A 24,083-nucleotide genomic window follows, 5' to 3' on the forward strand; every position below is an offset into this window, starting at 1 on the left:
AAAAAAAGGCTTAAAACAGACTCACCATATTTACAATTCCCATTAAATTACACATAAATAAATATATACAGAGACATGAACACTGATTCCCTTATAGAACTGTGAATCGTGTTGCCAGACAAAGTTCAAGTTGGTCGCTTTACCTTGAAGAGGAAAAACTTCTACAACTGAAGACATAACATGGAACTTCGTGTATTTTGTGTTCAAGTTTATTCACAATACTGATAAAAATGTCATCATCCTCTTTGCCTTTTTTTTTTTTTTTTAAGTATGGCTACAATCTGAACTGAAGTATGTAAGGGAAGATGGTGATTCAGTCCCATGAAGCTCATATAATTTTTTTTTCACGTTCTTTTTTTTAGAAAAAAGTTTTTATTTTTGTTGTTGTTGTCTGTTGTTATTTTTTTCAAAAAAGTTCACAAACTCTGACAGAACTACTCGTGGCTGGCTTCACGGCCTGTTCTGTTCTCTTAGGCTCCACATGAGGGCAAGGGGGGTTGGTGCCGGTGGGGAAGTTGAGGCTGAGTCAGCAGGGGCTGCCCCTCCAGGTGCTCAGAGGACCGAGGGTGAGAGGCGGTGGCGGCGGCGGCGGCAGCAGCAGCGGCAGCAGCAGTAGCAGCAGCAGGAGGGGGGTTCCTGGAGCTGTCGCCTGCAAGGGGTGGGCTGTGGGGGCAGGAGGGGTAGGTGGGTGGGTGCCAGGGGCTGGTGAGGCGCGGGAGTGGGGGCAGGGCTGGACGCACGCCTCACTTTCTATGCTTCTCCTCTTTGTCACTGCTTTTGGCGCTGCTGTCCGTGTGGCTGTTGGGATTGTTGCTGAGGTACATTTTGTCCATGGCCTTGAGGGCCTCGGTGAGATAGTTCTGCAGGGCCGTGACGGCGGCGCACACTGCTGGGCTGCCAAAGCCGTGAGAGATGAGGTTGAAGTGGGTCAAGCAGCTCTGGATGCCCGGCTCCAGGATGGGGTTGGGCCGGGAGTTCCCCAGGGGAGAGCGGTCCTGAGCCAGCAAGTCGGTGAACTCTTTGCATATCTGTCTGCAGCACAAGGGGAGCAGAGAGAGAGAAGTGAGGCACTCCTGTGGTCAGAATCAGCAGCAGCTAGAAAACCTCTCTCTGTGCAGTTACCTCAGCCCTGATACAGCAGGGACTTAACCTGACCCAGGTTCACAAAGACTGACTTGCCGGGAGCCACAGGTTGGGAGACCCATTCACCTCTCAGCCTTCACAAAAACATCTCTCCTTCAGTAAATCCATGCCCTGCCTACATTCGCAAATGTCTGTATCTCTCTCTTCTGGCCGCAAATGGTTTGTGCTCGACTGCTAACATAAAGGTTGGTGGTTCAAACCAACTCAGCAGTGTTACGGAAGAAAAGGCCTGATGATCTGCTTCCTTAAAGATTACAGCCAGAAAACCCTACAGAGCAGTTCTACTCTAACACATGGGGTCGCCATGAGTCAGAACAGACTCTATGGCAACTAACAACTTCCTCTCACACACACACACACACTCCTCTCTCAGACACATTAAACTTCTTCCCTCACCTTTCTCCCTCACACCAAACACCCTAGACACGGGGAAACACTTCACACACTGCGGGGAAACACTTCACACACTGCGAAAGAAACAAAGGGGTTAGACTAGGAGTCAGAAGCACAAGCGTCTTGCCAATATTCTGCAGCTATCATCTGTCCTGTTCAAAACTTTACTGAGACCCTCTTCTCTGCTCCTCTACAAAGACTCGGCTGTAGTTTGTGAGAGGAATTACCCATCCAGTTACCTTCAAATCAGGTTGTATTCAGATGGAAAGGTAAAACTTTGGATTTTTTTTTTTTTTTAAATAAAACCAAAAAACAGTTACAAAAATATCTGTTACTTGGGGATAATTCCAGGTGGTTTGGGGAAAGAAGAAATAGTCGTTCCCACTTCCTGTTCCACTTTCTTCCTGCACACTCAAATATATATATATATATAGACACACACACACTTAGGGGAAGTGAAGGTGCTCAGGAAGCCAAGAGAAGAGAAAAAGGTGAAATTTCAGACCAGGCCTTAAAAGTCGGCAGATGAGGCCTGCAGGCAGGAAGCTCTGTCCCTGAGTCTGTAAGACTAGAAAAAGCCGGAGCCTTCCTGAGGCAGCAGAAGTCTGGCCTCAGGGAGGGGGCAGAGTACACTAGCTGGCTCCCTACTGCCAGGCCAGCTGAAGTCCCCAGGCCAGAAACCAAGTCCAGTCCTAGGCCTCAGCCTCTGCCCTCTGGTTCTATGTCCTCATGTGACACCTACTTTGATAATGAAGGGCTTCCAAACAAGCCTTTTAATTTCCAGAAAATGTCACAACAGTCACTTTCTTTTCACTTGCCACCTGGAGAAGCCTATTCAGCCCATCAACTGATGGGAACAGAACTTGGGCCTTTTTGAAACCTATTTGACATCTCGCCTGTAGGCTAAAATATATGTGTGTGTGTGTGTGTGTCACTTTCTAGAGGGAAAGAAAAGGAAGATATGAAATGGAATAAGGATTAGGGTTGAAACTAGGACAGCTTCTGGCTTGCACATTTTGCAGGCCACTGATTAATCTTTGCCCTTGGAGAACATACTGATGGGAGACAAAAATGGATCTAGCGAGCCCATTACCCCATGAGGATTTGATCCTGGTCTTTCTGAAAGAACATAGCCACAAATCCAAACTCAGCTTCTATCAAATCCCCACTACATTTCACCACCCATACACACTAATAAAAAGGGAGAGAGAGAGAGAAAGATAGGGAGAAATAGGGAAAAGACTGGGGGGAGGGGGAGAGGCTAACAATCCCATTTATATTTCCCCTTTAAAACAGATTATGGTTCATAATCAATATTAACAATAAAGCTGATTAACACAAAAGGAAAGGGGGGGCAAGGAGAGAGGAGAAAAGGAAGTGAGGAAATGATTTTTGTTTCTCTTGACAATGAGACATGGAGACCCCGCCGAGCTAAATGCCTTACTTTGTAGCCAGGAGCATGTTTTTTCTTGTCACTTGCTCATTGGGATCGGAATGTTGCCGGTTGAGAAATTCAGCTACTGCTTTGGCAGGAAATTCGGTTTCACACACGTACCCAAAGTCCCTGGCTAGGTGGACGGCTTCTCCTGGCAATAGGTGGAGAGAAGGAGGTGGATGCAAGAGAATGAAAAGAGTTGGGATCAAAACTCATAGTGGAGGGGCCAGCACAAGGTAACTGAACTTTTCTTCCCACTCCCAGATCCTGTATTATCTTAACCCAGATGGTGAAGGAAACTACTTGTTTTTCATTTCAGGCTTTTTATTTCCTTCTCTGTAGAATCTGGTCGGCGTATTTATATGACCACTTATCAAGAAGGCCAAGATAGCACGAAAATGTAAATCCCACCCGTCATTCTCCAACTCTACCCCCCACTCTGAATGACAGTTTTCCAACCTCTTTTAAAATGTTCCTTGTATTCCAACCTCACACCTATCAACACAGTCATAAATGATATTCATAATTACTCCTTGAGCTTTTCAGCAAGAGAACAACTAAGGGTTTAAATTTTAACTTGATCACATATAATTATCTGTTCATCCAAAACGATTAACCAAGAGGATTTGAGGGTCACTCCACTGAGTCTGTCTGTGTTGTTGATTTTCGAATCTTTGGTTTTAATTTCCTGAACCAGTTGGTTTTTACTGCAGGGCTTCCTGCCATTAGCTCCAGCTCCGGAAGAACGCATGCGCCAATTAGAGCATCAAAGCCCTCTCCGCAGAGCTTGTTTCCATAAAATGGAGCGGATCACAAACAATAACAGTTCTCCAGAAACTGCCTCACTGCTACAAGACTCAACCCCCAAACCCATGTACATTCTCACGGTACACCCTAAGCCACCGCTATCATTTCTTTGCATATAACTCTTTTGGGGTATAGATAGTGGGTTCTTTATGTACTGGTCTTATTTTTAACATAATGCTACTGTAGTTGAGTTTCTGGCATGGAACAATTGCTTATTATTTAACAGTTATATTACTATCATCTTTGATACCATCAACAAATAGTATTCATAGGATTCCTTGTCAAAATCATGGCTTTATATATTTTTGAAATAATTTACAATGCTAGACCTTGGACTTAATTGTAACGTAGTATCTCAAATACAAGTTGTAAATAAAATAAACTGCTTTCTTTAAATATAAATGCCTGTTTTTTAATCTGCCTTGTATTTAAGTGCCTTTTTTCCCGTTAGCATGAGACGCTTCCAACAGGACACAAAAGAAAACGCAAGAGAGTTACACGTTCATTTCGACACACCCAAACTTAAGCCAATTTAGAATCGGAAAAACAACAGTCATCTAGAAGCAGGAAAAGTGAGTGGATTCTGGTGACTGAGTCTATCTACAGCAAGGAATGAGGGCAGGATTGGCTTTTTGTTATAAGGATATATGTATGTGTGCGTGCTTACAAATTGCTGTAAGAAACTTTTTTGCAATGCTCCTATTTCTTCTTTCTATCCATAACCAAGCAATCCAAAGTCAAATTGCTCTTTTCTTCCCCTCCAGGAAAGCAGCACAATTAAAGCAGAGATAAGGGAGCATATGTTTGGAAAACAAAAACCTAAAAGGGCATATAACCCTGAGCTTTCAAGATGGTCTTAAATCAGGATGCAGGTCAAGGATTCCCAAATTAATTCAGGAAGTAATGGTCACGCATTTCTCAAACGCAGATGTCACAATAACTTAAGTGATTTACTGCTGAGCGCCTTAAAGGAGTCAGGAACTTGTAGACTATGCACTTCTTAAATTTTCACATTCTTTAGGTCAGAATTGGGCCGGGGAGGTGTAATGTTGTGATAGAGGAGAAGAGGGAGGGAGAATAGGATTATATCCAAAGAGTTTTTTGACATGCAAGAGTTCTGTTCACTCCGCTACAGTGTCTGGAAAGATGAAACTGCCCAATTGACACAAAATACAAGCACACATCTGGACACTAAACATTATCCATTTTCCCAGAAGGCAGTTCCCTTCTAGTTAGCAAGGGGACTCGCTTACCCTCCACTAGTGATGTCAGCAGAGTGACGTTGGCAGCCTTACGTCTCCCTGCTGGCAGGTTTAATCCTATTTTGTCCAGTTTTTCTCTTAAAGATCTTCCTCCATTTTTAGACTTTGCCCTGTTTCACAAAGATGCAAGAAAGGGATTTATTAAACATTGCTTCGTTCTGCATCATGCTATAGTCATTTGAAAGCTTCCTGAAACGTGCTTTTCGAACATTGAGAAGCATGGCCACAAGACATTTAAGGGCAGGGAATTTAGAAAGGAATGCTATAGAAAGATCATTGGACATATAAATGCTTGTTCATGATTACTGCAACTATGATGGTAAGCTGAGAGATATCCATTTCCTAACTCTCTGAACAAGAGCCACAAACAAATACAGCTCCGATCTCTAGGGTTTGAGGCATTTCAGTTCAACCGAGTTCTGTATATTTTCCCTGTTGTTACAGTCACACAAATCCCAAGGGGCTCTTTAAATTGTCTTTGCAAGATCTGCTGTTCAGTTGTTCCCAGTAACCAAAGTTATCATCACTCTCACGTTTCTATGAGTGGCTCTGGCTTTAGCCCCAATGGGAAATTCATTTCGCCAACTGCTTACATGCCATGTCACCAGCCCAACTGGAAATGTCAAAGGCTGATATCAGCCTTTAAAAATTTCACTCATTTCAGGGACAATGGAGACGGTTCTAAATAGATGTCTAAATAGACCCCCATAACCAGAAAGTGGTTAAAATAAATTGTTTAAATAAAACAGCAAATTAATTAATTTCAGATTTTATTCCCTACTCAAGTGCTCTTTAATTGTACGGATTAGATTATACTCCCCTAGGTAAACAGTCTCCAATATTGGGGTGAGGGGGAGGGGAGGGAAAGGCAGAGAGCAGACAGATCTGTGCCAAGGAAAGATTACAATAAAGAAAGCAAAGTGACCGCGAAGAAGGGACGAAAAGATCAGAAAAGCTGATGTTAAAACCTTCCGAAACCGTTTTATAGGCTTTGCATTCGTTTTTTTTTTTTTTGGATATACGCAACAAAAAGGAACTGGGGGGTGGGGGTGGGGGGAGAGTGTCCATAAATACAGCGATAAATGAAAAAATGTCAAAAGAATTAAGTTTGGCGCTTTTTTTTTTTTTTTTAAGAAAAATATTATCTGGGTTAAGTTCACAACAAGGCCTACCACTCACAACTTTGGGTGGACCCCTAGGAGGACAAATCCACCAAGAGCGAGAAAGCTGCCCTGAGGAAAAGTGCTTTACCTCGCTTAACCTTAAATCTTATCTACGAAAGAAATCATTCCGACCTCGCAGAGGGGAAGGGAGAATCCTCAGCCAAGTTAGTAACAGATACATTCTTTGGTGTTGACTACACCAAAGGAGCCCTACGCTCCGCCTGGCACACAAAAGGGCCCCAAGAAATCGGGACAATTAAATGCAAACGCCTCGGGCACGGACAGGCGTGGCGCCCAGACTTGAAAGGGAGTCACTACTTTTCTTTAGTTAAAAGCCATTCTATTAAAACCCTATTCAAGGGACGGGCGGTTACGGCCTGAGTCCCTACACGGGAGAAAGGCACAGCGAGAAACAGAGAAGAACTCTTCCTGGCCTTCCAAAGTGCGCGCGACGACGGAAAGACGGCTGCACGGCGCCCCGTGGCTGCGGCAGCCGGGACTGAGGCCGCAGCCTCGCTAGCTGCGCGTGCGCGCCAGCGGCGGTAGGCCGGGGGCACGCGCGGCGACTGTGGAGGCGCGCACCAGGCCCCCGAGCGCGCCGGACGGCGCAGGACGACGCAGGACGGCGCAGGCGCGCGCCGCCTCGCCCCGCCCCCAGCTCCCACCCACTCGGCTCTACACGCTCCTTCCCGCCCCTTTCTTCTCCCGCGGAGGGAGGGCCGCGGAGTGAGTCCGGTTGGCCGCGGCACTGGCGCTGCCATACGGCGCTGCCATCCGGCGCAGGCGCAATGTGTCTGCCGGCCGCAGGCGGGCGGGGCCGGGCCGGGCCGGGCCTCACCTCCGGAGTACTCCGCCCAGCAGCGACGCGTTGAGACACTCGGGCGGGGAGAGGCGCCGCTGTACTTCCGCCACCGTGACCTTGTACTTCGAGGTGGAGCTGAGGAGCGAGAGGCGACCCGGAACTGAACAGAAGACTTCGTTGGGGTTCACCACGCCGCCGAAGAGGTTGTCCTTGTTAATAGGGATAGCGGAGACGGCGTTGCTGTTGGACTTGGACAGGGACACGGGGCCTGCGGAGAAAGACGGGGAGGCCTTGTGTGGCCATCGATGATCCCCCAAATCCGGCCCCCGATCCTAGCCCTCTTCCCGGCAGGGCCGGCCCCCAGACTTGAGCCCAGACCCCTGCTTTTCTTCCCGCTCAGCTCTGAAACTGTATCGCCCCCTTTCCACTTCCCTACTTCCCTTCCTATTCCCTGCTCTCTTCCTGGCTTCGGGGTCCGGCCCTGCCCCTCGGCGCACCCCAGTCCGCCCCCGGCTAGGCCGGGCCTGCCTTTCTGCCTGGACGCTTTTCTCTTAGCTGAAGTGTGGGGTCTAGAGATGCGTGATGAAATTGTGATCCTCTCGGCTCTCAGCATCCGAGGAGTGGGCCCCAGACAAGGAGCTGGATGGACTAAGGGCTTAGGGTTAGGGGAGGGGGTTACATTTGCAAACCGCGAGCAAATTATGTGTATTTTGGGGGTTTTGTGGGGTGAGGTGTTTAGTGTCAGAAACTGCTTCAAAAAGCAATTATTAAAATCATTCTAAAGTAGCCTGTAAACGAGCAATTCAGTTAAGGCACCAGGCTGGGATGTGGGTTCTCTTGTCAAACATCACACGTGCCCCGTCTTTTTTTTTTTTTTTTTAATCAATAGGCTTCTTCCCTATGTTAAGTTCTGAAAAAGATTGAGGATTGGAGATCCATTCCAAGCCCAGTTTTGAACTGACAGGAGGGGTGATGAAGATCAGGCCTACCACAGAATACTAGCAATGTGTCCTTTTGTTGAGCGAATACTTCATAGGCCCTCTCTGCTTATGCTGCTTTATTGGGAAGGGGCCAGGTTTATTTTCTTCGTTAATACCATAAGCTCTTCATTGACCCACCATTGTTTAAAAAAATTCAAGCCCAGCAGAAAGTGTACTGATGTGTTGCATTTCTCAAACCAATATAATTCAGATGCATTCACAAGCATTTAAGTACAGTATGCATATGTATTTAAAAATTCCACACGGAGACATATATAATAATGTGCACACATTCTCATCATAGTGGCTCCTCCCTTATGTGTTCCTTAATGGGATATTCTAGACGTATGGCAAGGGGGGGGGGGTCTAGGTTTTGGATAGATCACTTGTGACATTAATAGCTCTGGGGAGGCTAATAGAGACAATAGGAGTTAAACGAACTCTTGAGAGATTACTAATAAAAGAGCCAATTATCATGTCGACTTGGAAAGATCATCTCTTAAGATTTATCCCCTGCACATCTAATTTGATGTGACAAAGACTTCACAGATGCAAAAATGAAACTTTAAACTAGCTAATAATATACCGATTGGGGTTAGAAATGAGAACAGTTTTATATAGCATCGTCCTCTGGTGGTGCCTAGAATCCTGAAATGTAACATTGCCACCATAACCAAAAAAAAAAAGTTGCTACCGAGAATGAATAGCATTTAATCCAGTAAACTTTATTTCTATTCACTAAACACAATGCAAATCAAAAATTCATTCAAATCACTTGACACTTTTCTATTAACAAATTCTGCTCAGAACAAATACACTACTAATCTTGACATCTTCTGAGGAAAGGTGCTAATTTTAACCAAAAGCCAAATTTTTGTTAACCTAATTCACAAAGTTTTAAAACCCTTAAGTATAAACAGCTAACAGGAAACTAAATTGAATATGAAGGTTTTTTTCACTGCTCATGACAGTTTTTTTTTTTATCATTTGTCCTTATTTTAATATTAAGTAATTTAGCACTATTTTTACCATTATACATTTCTTTACACTCACACAATGGATTAACTGAACTATTAAACCATTTCAAAATTGAAATGTCGCTTCCGAATCAGCTTAAGTACTGCCCATTTTATGTGTTTGTCCAGATATCACTAAAGGGTCAAATCATGAATCAGAAAGCTAGCCTGTTGCCATTACTAACATACAGAAAAGCCGATCTGATCCTGTAAGCATCGCTGTTCTATGCCTATCTATGTGCTAATTCTGAGCCTTTAGGAAATCCTATTTGAAAAAATAAATACAGCTCTGCAAGTTCTTTTAAATAGCACTGTGCCTGTAAGGACATGCTTGGAATGCAGAAGGAAATGGCTTACCTTTCTTAATTACAGTTTGATCTGGGATGTTAATACCCGGGTCTTCTACATGCTGCAACAAAAGGATACACATGGATGTAAGTGTATGATCAAAACAAAAGGAAATGAATATTCCTTGCAAGATGGGGGGAGGGGAAGGTGTAGAATCGAAATTCCCCCTCCCTATAATGGCATTTATATATAAACATCTCATCTTGGCTTATTGGAATTTGGGGCTTTGCAACTCAAGAGGTTTCACTGCACAGCCACGTCCAATTTCTCCTCCCCCAGCCAACGATCCACATTTGAATGGGGTAGGAAGGGGGAAATAAAACTTTCTTTGGAAATTAAATCAAGTTTTGGAACACCTAATCTTTCAGAGTCAGTTCAACCTTTAAAAATGCACCTAGCTTTAGTTTGGTGCTTCAGCAGCTTCGGACTTTGGTGATTCCAGTGTTCAGGCAGCAAAAGCCAGAGAAACACAATAGAAATAGCAGGGGCAGAAGTAAGGCGCGCGTTGAAAGCCGTTTCGAAACATTTTAGGTAGTGTGACAAAGAGCTGATGTATATACACACCTTCATTTGTGGAAAACTAGAAAAAAATATATAAAAAAGACTTCTGCCTAACCTGGGCATCAGACAGGAATATGAAAAAGATTAGAAAACAAAACAACCTTTGAGGTTGCTTTCCTTTTTTTTCCCTTTTGTCCAGTAGCAGGTATGTCGTGCTTTTTTTCTTTATCTCTCTCTTTTTTTTTTTTTACAGATGGATGTGTGTGTGTGTGTGTGTGTGCGCGCTAGAGTCAAAACGTGATTAGAAAGTAAAATGAAATCATGTTTTCTAATGCAGAAACTGACAGGCAATATAATGTCTGGCTGTGTTTACAAATTAGCACCAGGGCTGCTGAGATAGAAGATTTCGCAATCGTTACCAAACACAGGCATTACCATTTAAAAAACTATTACTTCCTTCTCTAGTCTTTGTCCAACAATAATACTGATTCAAACATTTTCCATTCTGTCTTGGATTTATGCTCCTGTTAATTGTGCCTGATCGCAATGATTCCGGGTGGATGGTACTAAGTTGCTTTATTACAGGTTTTATTATACTCAATGCTCTCATTTGTAACTTGCCTAAAGTGCTTCTGGATTTAAGTATAATTAAATTGAGAAATGTTCAGAAATGACTACTGCTGCAGTTCTTGTGTTTTAACTATATGTGGAAATATGATCCCTTTATGCATGCACCCTAAACCCATAAAGCAAATGTAGTGTGGCATAATACTTTTATTTGTGTTATTTCTAGACCTCGTCCATACAGGGAAGACTGTTAAGTTTAAAATCCCATTGAGATATTAATGATTAAATAATTTTCACCATCGACTTGATTTTCTTAAATAGTCAGCAGTCATTAAAGGTTAACTGTTGCAGCGATGGGAAAATTGAAAACAACCCTTTCCTGACCCAAATTCCTTTGAAAGAACTTTTTCTTAAAAGGTGGGGGAGGGAGAAGGAAGAGCAGCAACTGGGTTTCCTTGTTTTCATTTGATCTTTTGGTTAATTTCTCCTGACCAATTTCATCAGAAAGAGAGAGTATACAGGTGTTAGGAATTCCCACCAGCCACCCTGGAATTTTCACAAAGTAGAACAATTTTAGATCACAGTGGTTCCAAAGCTTGCAACATTATTTTGCAATTTAAATACTTCCAAACAGCAGGCAAGGAACAGGATTCAGGAGTCTCTTTGGGAAGGAGAACTAAACAATCACAGCTTCCAACTTAAAAAAAAAAAAAAGCTCTTTTCTAAACTATTCCTCTTCTCATGTTTTACTTCAAAAAATTTAAGCATCAGTGTCTAAAACATTTAAGTATGAGCATATACACATAAAATGCTTACTAAACCCTACACTTGGATTAAACACCTACTTTTCCTGCTTTCCATGCAAGCCTGCTAAGCATAACCAACAAATTTCAGTGATTAACGGAGTCAAATGAGAGATGTAATAAATTTTCTTCTTTCCTATGGAACTTAATGTTTTAAATTCACCAAGTAAGCAGGTAAGTTCATCTGACCATTTTCCTTGCAATCTAATGCAGTAATCATTAAACTGTCAACGGACATACTGCTGCAATATTTGATGCAGTAATTTGAAATAGCATTTTAGCAAAAATCACATCCAGATACATTTCCTCTCCAAAGAAAAGCTGCTTTAACAGAAGCCTTTACAGCTTTAATAAAATTATTGGCTTGTTCTAATTCCATTTCAGGAAGGTTGCTGAGGGAACCATAAATATGTACGATTGAAGCAAAGATGCTGGTTCAAATTTAATTTCAGAAAGTATTTTCAAATTATCAATAGCCTGGTTTGCATTGTAAATTGTAGATGTGCTAATGCCATGCTTATATAGAAACCATTTTAAACTGCATTTATTGATAACTGAATTAGGACTGAAATAATGCATTACCCAACAGTTTCAAAACAATTTAATATGGGGTGTAGCGGATTCTGATAGGCGTTGGGAACCCAGCTAATGATTTATGAGGTCACCACTTAGCACCCCTAGGAAGAGGTCCCTGCGCCCGGATTTGCTGCTTACTTCTCTTTAATCAGGATAGGGTGTACACGTAACTTCTGATTTCACTAGTGCTCATAAGATCCCGTAGCAAATTATTTTCTTAGCATGTCTTTCACACCATTTTTTGCCTAATTGCGAGATATTTAATGAGCTTTTTCGGTTGAATTTAACAGAGAGGCAGACAGAAATCCCCACCGCCAGATCCAGCGGTGGAATTAGATCCTTTCCCAATCGAAACAGTTGATTGTCATCGCGAGGTAAAGACACCGTTAATGATGACATTCGTATGATTTATTCTGTAGTGGTGGAAATGGCAATGCCGGCATTGTCTGAGGGGGCTCCAGGAACCATTGTTCTAGGGCCACAACTCTCAACCACTTTTCAAATTTTTATTTCGGTTGTTTATGTGGGTCTTCAAAGCATCCCCACCAAAAAAAAATTTTTTTTTTTTAAAAAGGAAATACCATTTAGGAAAACCGGGCCCACCGGTTACATGTATCTTGTATCCCGGGTGGGTCAGTAGGCGCTGCGTTCGCCCCCGCGCTGCCTGGGCGGCCTCTTACCGGGACGTCCTCGATGGCGTGAGGTAAGGAGTGGATCGGGAGGTCTCCGAGTCCTGAGCCGAGCCCGTGTGGGCCGTGCAGGAGATCCTCATGCCGCCGGTAATCCCTGCGGGGATCCAGGCCCGACAGCTGGTGGGGCAGCCCACGGTGCGTGTGCAGGAGCCCAGACTCCTGGCTCTGCCTCTGGCCAGGCCAGCCCGGGTGCTGCGGCTGCGGTTGAGCGTGCAGGGGGTTCAGGCTGTAGGGGTCGTTGACGTGGGAGTAAGGATCTTGCGACTGGGGGTAGATGGGCTGGTAGGGCGGGGGGAAGTAGGGGGGCTGGAAGTCGGCATTGGGGGTGTGGGACAGCGGCGGGGCGCTCGTGTAGGGAGATTGACCTACAGTGCCCAGCTGGGGCAACCGTGCCGTCCCGTTGCTGGTGCCGTCGTGACGGTCCTAGAAGAGAGCGAGAAGGAGAAAGAATAAGAAGTCGGGCGGCGAGTCGGAGTTGTCCACACTCAATCTACTCGGCAAGCCTGCGTAGAAAACCGCCGGCTCCCGTCCGCAGTCCACAAGGGAAGAAAAAAAAAATCAGCTCTAAGTTGTTCATTTCGGAAAATACCTCAGAAGTAAAAGCGCCCTTCCAAAAACGCCAGGGAACTAGATTGTGCAAATATGGGGGCACAAGCGACTCTCCATAAGCGTTTCTTTCAAAGTGGTGGGAAAAGATAGGAAAAGGCCTTCCAGAATACGGCTCGTTAGGCTGAAGCATGAAACTGCCCGTATGCAAAATAAAAACTTCTACTAAATATTAAACAGCAGAATCGGCCTTTTCTTTTTTTCCCGGATTTGAACCTGCCTGGCACTGCCTTATTGTTTACCCTGTTCCATTTATTTGGAGGAAAAAATCATAAGCGCTCAAAAGCTGTTACCATTTCATGACTATTTAAATAGAAACATATTTCGCAGAGGAGCTGTAACGAACGCACACGTTTAAATTACTGGCTTAGACAAGGTTTTACTACAGGATCGGGAGTCTGTCTTTTCCGCTTCCTCAGTTAGGACCCTTTTCCTCGATAGGGTCGATTTATGATATGGACGGGGTGGTGGTGGGAGACGCAAGTAAAGGTTTAAAATAGAAAGATTGAGCCTTACTGGGTTTAAAAGAGAGAGGTGCACCCCAGGGTGGAGGCCCCCGCCCCTTCCACCCCAGCCCCAAAGGGCAGAAGAAACGCCTGACTTTTTGTTCCTCTCTTGCAATTTGCTTGCAAAACAAGCGAACAGAGTTGATTCCCAGGGAATGCAAACCCTCGGAGGTATCAGCCGCGGGCCCCGAGGGTAGGGGGCACACTGGGCTGCATTTATCCTGCAGACCGATTAAGCACCAAATGTTGAAAACATCTCAGGAGCAAGTGGAAGACGCATGGAAATAAAGGTGAACGTGGAGAGAAGCACGCCTTGAGAAGCAGCAGCGAGGTAGGTCTGCGCGGGCGGAGAGGCTGAGCGGGGGCACAATGCACAGGGATGGTAAAGAGCGAGAGAAAGGAGAGAGGGGAATGCAAATGAAAGGAGGTGCCCTGTAGGAAACCGGGGCGTGAAACCCGAGGTCTCAGGCAGCTCCGCGGCCCCAGGTTTCCAGAGTAGATTTCCTAAAGAAGCAGGGATGGGAGGGTGGGGGTGGGACTCACCATAGCTGAAAAACTGTGAACTAACATCTGCGAAGAGTCTGGGGTAACGAGTCAGGGTGGAAACAAACCAGCAATGCTGGAGAGCCGGGCTGCCCCGCCGCCCGAGCGCGCCCCACACAAAAGGTGCTGCGAGCCCCGCGCCACCCAGGACTCGAGTCACGGCGCCGAGGCTCCGCCGAGCGCGGGCGCCCCGCTCGGCTCCATCCGAACTTGAACCACCGATTCGCGCGGCGCCTTCAGTTGGTCGAACCCACGGTCTCTATCCTGGTACGATAGGTTCGGATTCAAAGTTCTTTAAAAAAAAAAAATTAGCAACCCCAAACACGGAAAAAGAAAAAAGTGTGTGGATGTGTGTGTGCGTGCATGTGTGTGCCTTAATCCGTGTCTCCCCCTCCTTTCTTAGCGGCGGCTTCGTTGGAGCTTCTAATACCCGCGCCGGGCAGCGTTCCTGGAGCCTCCTAATAGCAGATATTCATGACTATTAATATGACACGAATACTTAATAAGGGAAGAATGCCTGGAAATGCAGCGTGAAGCGGCGAGGCCACTCGCGCTGGAGCCGGCTTTCAATGCAGTCCATTGACGGCGCCTCAGTGTAGCAAATCGGAGGTGGGGCGAGGGCGCGCGCGAGACAAAAAGCGGGCGGGCGAGGGAGCGGGCGAGCGCGCGGGGGGCCGCGGCGCAACGGCTGGCGAATCACAAGGAAGGGGCAACATTTTAAAAGGTGGCAGGGCAAGCAAAAGTGAAAGAGAAAGAGGGAGCGAGGGAGGCAGCGGAGAGGGAGGATGTGTCTGCGTGCGCGAGTGAGAAAGAAAGTGTGGGCGAGGGAGAGGAGCCTGGAGAGGGGAGAGAAGGGGAGGGAAGGAGGGAGAGCCCTGGAGGAGGGAGGGAGGAAGGGAGGGGAGGGAGGGAGGGGGAGGGGGCCGAGCGGCTCTCCGAGGGTGGGGGGAGGGGAGAGGCAGCGACCGAGGACAATTGTACCCAAAGGGCTAGGGCAGACCTCGGGATGCCGCGGGGGCCGCGCATTGCGGCCCCGAGCTGCCGAGGACCGCAGCCGGGCGTCCGTCGGGTTCTCGGGGCAGGAAGCGCTTCCTGGCCCTCTCCGGCCGCGGACTCCTCTGCTCCGCGGCCGGGCCTGGGACTCTAGCTCCGGCGGCCCGCCGCTGCGCGGCTCCTCCATGGCTCGGCGCCCCTCCGGGACCCAGCCCTCCCACTTCACCGGCCCATCCCGTGCCGTCCCCTTCCGCGGCCGCCGCTCCGCCCTCAGGCTCTCCCGGGCCGGGCTCGGGGAGGGAGCCGGGGACGCGGCTTGGGGCGCGCAGAGACGCGAGGCGGCCCAGCCCGGGCGCCGCTGGCAGCGGCTCCCGGCACAAACCCGTCCGACTGGCTGGGCCACTCCCGCCTGACTCCCCCCGGATGACACAGCTCGCTCTCCCGGGCCGCCGCAGCCAGCCGTTTGCTGGGCTGTCGGAACAAGCGGCACTTGGCCTCCTGCGTGTCCCTGCAAAGCCCCGCGCAGAATCAGACAGCCCAGACCGCTCTCGCAAACACGAAATCCCGGCAAAGTTGTTGAAACCTCCTACACTTTCATCTCTTCTCCCTCCCTCTGGTTTCTCTTCTTTGCCCAGTTTTCTCTCACAGTCACACGCACGCGCCACAGGGTCCCTGTGGGGGTGCTAGCTCAACCCCCCCGCCCCGTTCCCATCGGCTCCAAGCGCCGCGCGGAGGCTCGGACTTCGCCCGCTGGAGCCCGCAACTCCCTCCCGGCTTCCGCTTCGCCAAAGTGAATTGAAGGAGCAGAGGGCCTCAGCCTGACCGAGAGGATTCCTCCTAGGGGGCTGGCCAGTGCTGGTTCACCCTGACCTTCACCCAAGGCCCTCCCCCCCCCACCCCCACGACAACAAAGCGTGCTGCCCTGGCCCGGGGTCCTGCGCCTTCTCCCAGAGCGCGGCTGGAGTCACCAGAGAAATGTGGGTCCCGTGGGACGCCACATCCAGAAGGGGGGGGGCGGGGTGACTGGAAGGGAGAAAGGTTTCTAGGAACAAAGATTTAAAATAATCTCCAGAAAGGAAAGGGGGAGGGGGCGAATGACACGTCGTTCGCATAAACCCTGTTTCTGATTTCGAGTGAAGACGAGACCCCGCCGTTTCGCACGCACCTAGACCTCTCAGCTCCACATTCCCAGCTCCAAATGACACACACACACAAACAAAAGCCAGAACTGTCACCTATTTAGGTATTCTCCCAGCCCCTCCACCACTCTTGACTCATCAGCTCATTTCAGCCCACTGGGAGGGAGGTTGAGGCAGGGGCCGCTAGGCCGGTTTCCAGCGCCTCCCGCGGGCAGACAGGTCTAGCTGGGGCCTCTTCGGCTGCCCCAAGAAGCCGACCTCCAAGGAACCTGGGTTTTTTAATGGGCTCCAAAGCGGCGCGCTCTATCGGTCCGGCGGGCTCAGGCACCAGAGAGGCAGCAGCGCCAGGATTCCCACGGTCAGGCAACGAAGCGCCGGAACCGAGCGGGGGTAGTGCACGGTGATCTGGCAGCGGGAGGGCTCCGCACCGCGCAGCCTACCCACCAACAACACGCAGTGCGCGGACCCTGACTCTCTGAGGGGAAAGCAGTTTCGAACTTCTTGAATAACAGAGAGGACCTAGAGCCAGCCCTGCCGCCGGGATGCGTCCTCCCAAATTGAACCCGATTACAGGGAGGTGCAACCCAGGTCAGAGAGAAGAGTCCAGGCCTTTTCTCAAATTGGAAGGAATTATTTTTAAAAAGGGGAGGAAGGAAGAAGGGAGGGAAGGAAGGTTAAAAAGCAGAGAGGAAGTTGAAGAGGCAGAAGGGTTTTCTCTTCCTGGTGACTTGGGCCCCCAGAATTGCGGTGGAGACACGCGAAGTGCACAGGCGCGTGCCCAGTTTATCACCAATTGTTTCAAAAACCCACGCTTCTCTCTTTGCCCTACTCTTAGGCGCAGTCAAAATTGTCAGAAAAGGGGGGAAAGTGGGACACTTCCTTTCCACGGAAGGAAACGAAAGAAGGGAGCTGCCACATCCTCCCTCTCCGGCTGCTCCCCCGGGTTCTACGGGCGAATCGGAGGGGCGGGCGCTGCGCTGGGGAAAGTTTGTCCCACCCGCGTTTCGCAGCTGGGTGCAAGGAGAGGAGGAGGAGCGGGAGGGTCGAGCTCGGAGCCTGCGGGCCGCGAGGATGACGGAGCCGGCGCCGCGCTTACCTCGCAGTCCTCGTACTTGATATTATCCGTCAGTTTCCAAAGCATTTTCATGGATCGGCGTGAATAGATTTGCCCCTCTCTGCCTCGCACCCAAGTGGAGCTACTCTCTGGGTAAGCGCAAAGTGCCGGCTGCCGGCAGTGAGCGCAGGAGGAGGAGGGCGAGGAGGAGGAGGAGGAGGGCGAGGAGGAGGAGGAGGAGGGCGAGGAGGAGGAGGAGGCGAAAAGAGAGAGAGCTCCCGTGTGCGCTCGGAGATCTCCCTCTAATGGTAGAAACTTTTCTCTTTTCCAGCTCTTTACTAACAGCCTAATCGCCTCATTAGCATATCAACAATAGTCCAATTGCTAGCCAGCACCACAAGCTGCAGCCGGCCGCTCCGACCCAGGTATAAAGGCCTCTCGGAGCCCGAACTTCTCCCAGAGCGCACGCCGACCTGTAAGGCGACGAATTCCCCCCGGAGCCTCGCCGCACACCCCTGCCCCAGCGCCCCGCGCACCTCCCCCCAATCCCACCCCATCTCCTTCCACGATCTCCGTTTCCTCGTCGCCGGAGACTTCCTCTGCAAAGCCCCGCGCTGCGGAGGGAAGGAGCGACCGCGACTGGGTCCGGTTTCCAGCGCCTCTTCCCGATCCCGGCCGCAGCTCTCAGCGCTGCCGGTTCGGCTTCGTCGGATTTGATTAGGAATAGTTTTTTTTCCTTTCGCAGTTAAATATAACCCCTAAACCAAGACTCCAGGATTTTTGCCCAACAAGAGATCGCCTCCGCTCCCGGCAGCAGCCACCGCCGGCCGCAGCGTCTTGGAAGTTTTACTGGCTTTGCGCTCCCACCCCCTCCCCCCAGGTCGGAGATTTTGCCAAACAGCTCGGGCCACTGGGCTGGGTTTGCGATCCCTTAATTGCGGCGCGTGTAAAATAAAAGTTGTACCCTGAAGAAGTGACTTGACGGCTCCTGGGGTTAAATGGTTTTCCTCCCTCTTGTGCGAAGCTATGGTCGGTGGACAATTAAACTTGGCGTTTGGGCTACGGGCTTCCTAGGTGCGAGGTGGACGAGAATACAAAACTCCATGGAGACACACAGCCGCTTCTGGAGTTAAGCCGAAATATTTAATAGATAAGACGTGTGTGCGTTTTGGTAGATATCGTGTTATATACATGCATCCATATAAGTCACTGGCAACCAACTCTTCGCTGTGCTAATCTGCTCCAGTTTTCCCAAGATCCCCGTTTTTAATTAAATCAGGATGAGTTCCTTCATGATTTGGTGATGTTACTAAGACGGGCGCGCTCGCGGCGTACCGCCGGGCGGACGCAGAATCCAGCACACACCGCTCGGACTTGGCCAGTCCAGGCTCTCTGGCTCCACACAGGGGCTTGCTACTCCACCCGGCCTACTTTTCCCCCTTCCTGTACTAGTGAATAATTTTTTTTAACTTACAAAGAAAAAAAGAATGTGTTCCCTTCTGACCCGAGCTTTCGCATTTGTCCTCCCAAAAAAGTTTGTCTTTTTCTTTTTTCCTCTTAACTGCCGCGAACTCCCCGCAACAGGTCTTGCTTCAGAGCTACACTAGTAACGACCTGGACCTGTTCTTGCAGACGTTCGGGCCTCCCAGGTTTCTGCCCTGTTGTCACAAGGAGTTGGGGACTATTGCAAACCCAGGCGTTCCCTAACAGGTGGAAGAAAGGGAAGAGAAGGGAGGACCTCCCCCTCGAGGATATGGAAGGGTAATTCTTCCTCGAGGAGACCGTAGCAAATGCCCCCAAGTTAGTGGAGCAGGCCAGAGAAGGCTCCTAAGAAGCCAGGGCAAGCTGGAAGGGGGATTCACGCCCTGGGCCCTCCCCGGTCCCGCCTTTCCCCACCTGAACACAAACACAATTCTTTGGCTCAGCGAGGTCCGCGGCTCGGCGCCGCCCTCAGCCCAGAAAATGGTCAACTTCCAGCGCGAGCGCCACGCGCCCTTGGGGCTGCCCCGGGGCCCGCCGTCCAGCGCAACCGCTAAAAGTCGGGAGCCCGGCCGCCACCAGCACCGACACCTTTCCGGCGGCGGCCGCAGCCGGAGAGCATGATCTGTTGGCCAGATCCCTGGCCTAGGAGCGGAGCTATTTACGCCCGGAAGGCGTTGCCACAGTGTGCTTTAGGAACTCTAAGTTTCGCTTCTTTCTCCCTGTGGCCTGGGAAAGAATTTAAGGCCTTTCACATCCCTACCCAGCCACACCTCACCCCGCTGCCCCGCAGATCTCTGGCTCCGCACCCCCCGGGGCTGCGAAACTGTTGTTGTGTTCCCGCCGAGAACGCCATTGAGGTGCAGATTGCGGCCTGCGGGATCTGCGCCGCCGCCTGCCTGTGGGCCCTGAAGAAAGGCCCGCGAGAGCGCCCGGCTAGCCCCGGGACCCAGCCGACTCGCGTTTGTCATTACCACGACAAATCACTTCATTGCATGTCAATGCTCCGGCTGCGCTGGGACCCCGGGAAGACTGCGTCAGGCCTAGGCGTAGGGGTCGGGGGTCCAGGCCTGACGCGAGGGCGTGCCGAAGGCGTTGGGGGAAAGGTATGAGTCTCTTTATGGGAGACAGAGACACTAAGGGAAACAAAGAGACAGCGATGGGCCAGGATAACCTTATTTTCTCCGGTTGCCACGATCCAGTGAGACCCGGGGGCCCAGCAGACCAAGCCCGACAGATCCGGGCCCTCCGGGCCCCAAATCCGCTAGCCCTACCCGAGCTCCAGGCCTCCCGCCACTTGCCAAACCGTGAGCCTGCAGGAAACAGACAGGCCTGCCTCTCCTTCCCTCCTCAGGCCGCAATCGCGCTGCTTCCGAACCTCATCGGCCTACTGGAGGCCAAGACCTGGGCCGAGACTGCACTCCAGTCCTTCTAGCCGCCTGGGAGGTCTGAAGCAAGCTTTCTCAGTAGTTTTAAGAGGTACGGAAACCTCCACAGACCGCCGCCAAAAGACTCTCCCCATTCCGCAGCCTCCAGAGAAGAGAATGAAGAAGGGACCCGAGGCCCCGAGGCTCCGAGGCCCAGGGGAAGGAAGGAGTGGAAGGTGTGGATTTCCAGAATTTGTGAATGGTGTGAGATTTGCATCCTTTCTTAAACACCAAAGTTACTCTAACCTCGGGGATGAAATTGTATTCAATGAGGTTTAAATGGAGGCAGGATATAAAAGATAGTTCACTCTTAATAAAAATAAGTTCAAGAACTGAAAAATGCAAAACGCCTTTGTTTCCCCAATTCCAGCCAATGTAGTGAGGACGGGACTTCTCTCAACTTTATTTTTATTGGCCGAACTCTGAACAAAGCTGACGAACTCGCCCCAGGAAAAGCAGGACCTTGACTTTCCTTGGAGAAGGCCAGGGCGTTTGGGTACACAGAATCTTGCCCCAGCCGGGCCTTGCGCGGCTGAGCTGAAAAGAGGTCCCAAAGGTTCCGATTATGAAATCAGCGACAGAGGCGAGGCTGCTAAGCGAGGCTGCTAACCTCACCAACCTGTCCCAAGCCGACCCCGTTCCCGGAGGGAAAATGTCTGGAAGTTGGAAGAAGAGCGCTGAAGAAATGCACCATGGACAGGGCGGGTCCCGGGCCCAGGGAGGGCAGGATCCGGAGCTCAGCCGACCCTGGGTTCCCAAGTCCTAGCAGAACAAGCTTGGCAGGCGTTGATTACGGCAAATTCAAGACTCTTTGCCTGATCACCCACCACTCATCCTCCGCCCCCCACCCCATCACCCCCATCCGCCATCCAAGCGGGAAAACCGGCTCTAGGAAGCGGCTCAAGTGAGTAGCTAAACTTTGCACAACTCCATCTCCCAAAGGAGCATACTCGCCGCCGCGACCCGGCCGCCCGGACCCCTTAACATTCTCCACACCCCATAGGTTCCCAGAATCCGGGGACGCGGGGACACCACAAGAAGGACAGGTGCACCAGGACCCCACCCCAACGCTCAGCCCTGGGGTCTAGGGCAAGGCAGACGGCTCAGTAAACAGGGAAACTTCCCCCGCTTTGTGCCCTCCCCGCCTCCTGAGTTAGTCATCCACCAAGTTTCTACTTGGGGGGGGGGGCGCCTGGAGCGCAACCACAAGTGACCCCCGGGGCCACCTGTGGAGCGTGGGCCGGACTTTCCCCGGCTCCAGGCTCCAGACTACGGCGCGCTTTGCCCCCAGCGCCGCAGCCGCCGCCCGCGCTCGTTTTTCTTGTCCTCTGTCCCCTGGGAGTGCTTCTGGGCGCTGCCAGGCGCGCCTCACCAACGACTCCCCTGCCCTGGGCCACGGCGCTTCCTCTCCGCCTCCCCCTGTGGGTTCCTTCCCCCGTTTCACCCCCGCCCACCTCAGTCCCAGCATAGGCAACCCCCCCACCCCGTACCTGCCAGTCCCCCATTTTGGCAAGTATGGACATCGCGGCTCGGCGCTCCTGGCGACGGGTCCCCGCCGGGCATGGGCTGGAGGGCTCGGCTGGGCCCGCTCCCTGGAATCGCTTAGGCAAATCCTTCTTTTTTACCTGCTCACCAACATCTCACCTGGTCATAAAGAGCTGGGTTGCTACCTGCCGACGCATGCGCGCCGGCCCAGGAATTCACTCAGCCAGCCCCAGTCCCAGAGCCTCGCCGAGCTGACCTGGGAAGTGATGGATTTATAGCCGCGGCAATCTCGCCATCAGCTCCAGCTTTTCCCAACAGCCCTAACCCGCTTTCCCGGTCGGTCCCTGACCGGGGAACGCAGGTGGATTGACTGCTGAGGGGTGCCGGGAGCGATGCGCACGAGTGTGCGTATGTGTTTTCGCGTGCGTGAGCAATGGGACGTCTACACAATCACTCCAGGACTGCCCCTCCCTCGAAACTTTGGGGCTGGGGGAGTCTCCACCCCTGAGAGAGGGGAAGGACAGGGCCCGGAGGAGCGACTAGACCCGAGGGGCCCCGCGCAATGACGCGTACAAGGTGGGACCAGCCCTTCGCTCTAACCTTCCCACCCGCACACAAGGTTCGGGGCACCGTGGGACCTTGAGGATGGGAATCTGCAGCCCCCAGGGCCGCGCCAGCGTCTTATCTCACATCAAAGTGTTGCTCAGTAGGTGAAGACGCCTGTGATCCTGTTTCATTCCTGGCTTCTAGGTTTAGTCTCCTCCCACAGCAGAAAGCCAAAAAAACCATACCAAGGCATACATACACTCTTACCCAGGCAGACACTTACACTTAAGGTCCACTCCCTCTTCTTCCCACGTTCTCAATTCCCCAACTCCTCCATGGCTTCCCAGTTCTTTACCTTTTTCTACTAAAACTTTTTAAAGGGAGGATGGGGGCATTGGCTGGCTCTGGGATAGGCAACTGAGGTTTGGGTTGGGGTTTGCTTTCCCATGACAGATAAAATCATTCAAGTGATTTCACCGCTGCTTCTAATTAGAAGGGAGCTTTAAAAGAAGCCACAGGATTTGAGGCTGCCTGGGAGCTCGCCTCCCTCAGGAACCGCACCTGGCCGGGAGTGAGGCTAGGGCGAGGAGATTACCAGTCTCATCCACGCTCGCCGCACCACCGTGCCACCCTTATCCCGGGGGCCACGGGATCCGATTGTCCAGGGCTTGGGCCTGGGGCACCAGGGACAGGCCCAATTCCCCTCCCGGGCTGCAGTTGCCAGACCTGGGAGACGAACGAGGAGCCGGTTTAAATCGTCCTCGCTGGCATGTCAGGCGAATGTGTATGAACTTTCCTAGGGGGTGGGGTGGGGTGTCTCCGAGCAATCCCGGCGCCTCTTAGATATTTAACTTCCCCTGGGCAGCGGGAATTTCATGCCGATTCTCTTGTTGATTTGAACTTTTTTGGACCTGCCTTAGAACCTTGAAGATAATCTCCGAGTCGAGGGTGGGGGTATGTGGGCACATTCTAGAAGGCTCAACAAGTTTGAGGTTTTGCTTATGGGTCTTTGGGAGGATAATTTTAAACAATTAAACAGTGCTTTAAACCCATAAGCATATACATTGCACTCTTTCTGGCTTCTTCCAGACTGTCTAAATAGTGTGGTGAAAACCGAATTCTTCAGGGTGTCTTGCACCCTTGGAGGAGCGTTTGTTGCTCTCCGGGATCCCGGCGGTGGGCGCTGTGCTCTTTAAAAATGAGCACTGTTTCAGGCTCCGGTGGCTTGGATTTCCCGGGGCGGGCTGAACAGCAGCTGGAGGCAACCCTACTTATATCCAGCTGGTTGGGTCAAGCCTGGCTGTGGAAAGCCGAGGGCTAAGGTGCGGGTCACGCGTAGCGCCGCCTCCACTTTTGGTACTTTTTTTGAGGGACAGGGGCCGAATATGGGAAGGAGGAAGCCAAGCCGTCGTACAGGGTTTGGTCGGAGTGGACAGGGTGAGTCGGAAGCAGAACAGCCGAGGGTGAGAAGGTCCATGGTGTCCTGTTCATACGCTGGGCAGCGGGCGCGCCACCAGAAGCTAAAATTTAGAGTAAGACCACGTGGGGCTCAAACTCAGCTCTGTCATTTACATTTACTAGCTCGGTGACCTATGACAAATTACTAGACTTCTCTGAACCTCTGTTTCCTAGGTGAAAAGTGAGTAATTTATTGTGAGCATTCAATGGGAGAATGTGCTCAAAGCGCTTAGCACCGCGCCAGGCCCCGTACTTTGCGCTGGAGAAAGGCGGCTGAGCCCTTTCTAGGACCTTCTACACCGACTTTCCATCCTGCCTCCCCCCATGGGTTCAAAGCACCCTGAACGGTCAATTTAGGA

The 24,083-nt window shown here is 50.5% G+C and overlaps 1 protein-coding gene across 1 annotated transcript; it reads right to left on the bottom strand.

Moving 5' to 3' along the window:
- Positions 1 to 694: 694 nt before the first annotated feature.
- TFAP2A (transcription factor AP-2 alpha) lies at positions 695 to 17,516 on the bottom strand. The gene is made up of 7 exons (XM_064280457.1): positions 17,372 to 17,516; positions 12,477 to 12,911; positions 9,359 to 9,410; positions 7,042 to 7,273; positions 5,032 to 5,150; positions 2,981 to 3,122; positions 695 to 1,032 (listed from the first exon to the last, which is right to left on the bottom strand). Exons 1-7 carry the CDS (start codon positions 17,420 to 17,422, stop codon positions 744 to 746), a joined length of 1,320 nt encoding a protein of 439 aa, XP_064136527.1. The 5' UTR covers positions 17,423 to 17,516; the 3' UTR covers positions 695 to 743.
- Between the last annotated feature and the right edge of the window lie 6,567 nt (positions 17,517 to 24,083).

The sequence above is a fragment of the Loxodonta africana genome, chromosome 1 (genome assembly GCF_030014295.1).
Source record: "Loxodonta africana isolate mLoxAfr1 chromosome 1, mLoxAfr1.hap2, whole genome shotgun sequence".
In the NCBI taxonomy this organism is placed as follows: Eukaryota; Metazoa; Chordata; class Mammalia; order Proboscidea; family Elephantidae; genus Loxodonta; species Loxodonta africana.

Excerpts from the sequence above, each read along its gene's own strand:
- TFAP2A (XM_064280457.1), bottom strand. The coding sequence starts at position 17,422 with ATGAAAATGCTTTGGAAACTGACGGATAATATCAAGTACGAGGACTGC. Across the intron at positions 12,912-17,371 it reads TCAAGTACGAGGACTGCGAG|GACCGTCACGACGGCACCAG; the intron begins GTAAGCGCGGCG and ends GCTCTCTTCTAG. Across the intron at positions 3,123-5,031 it reads GCTGACATCACTAGTGGAGG|GAGAAGCCGTCCACCTAGCC; the intron begins GTAAGCGAGTCC and ends ACCTATTGCCAG.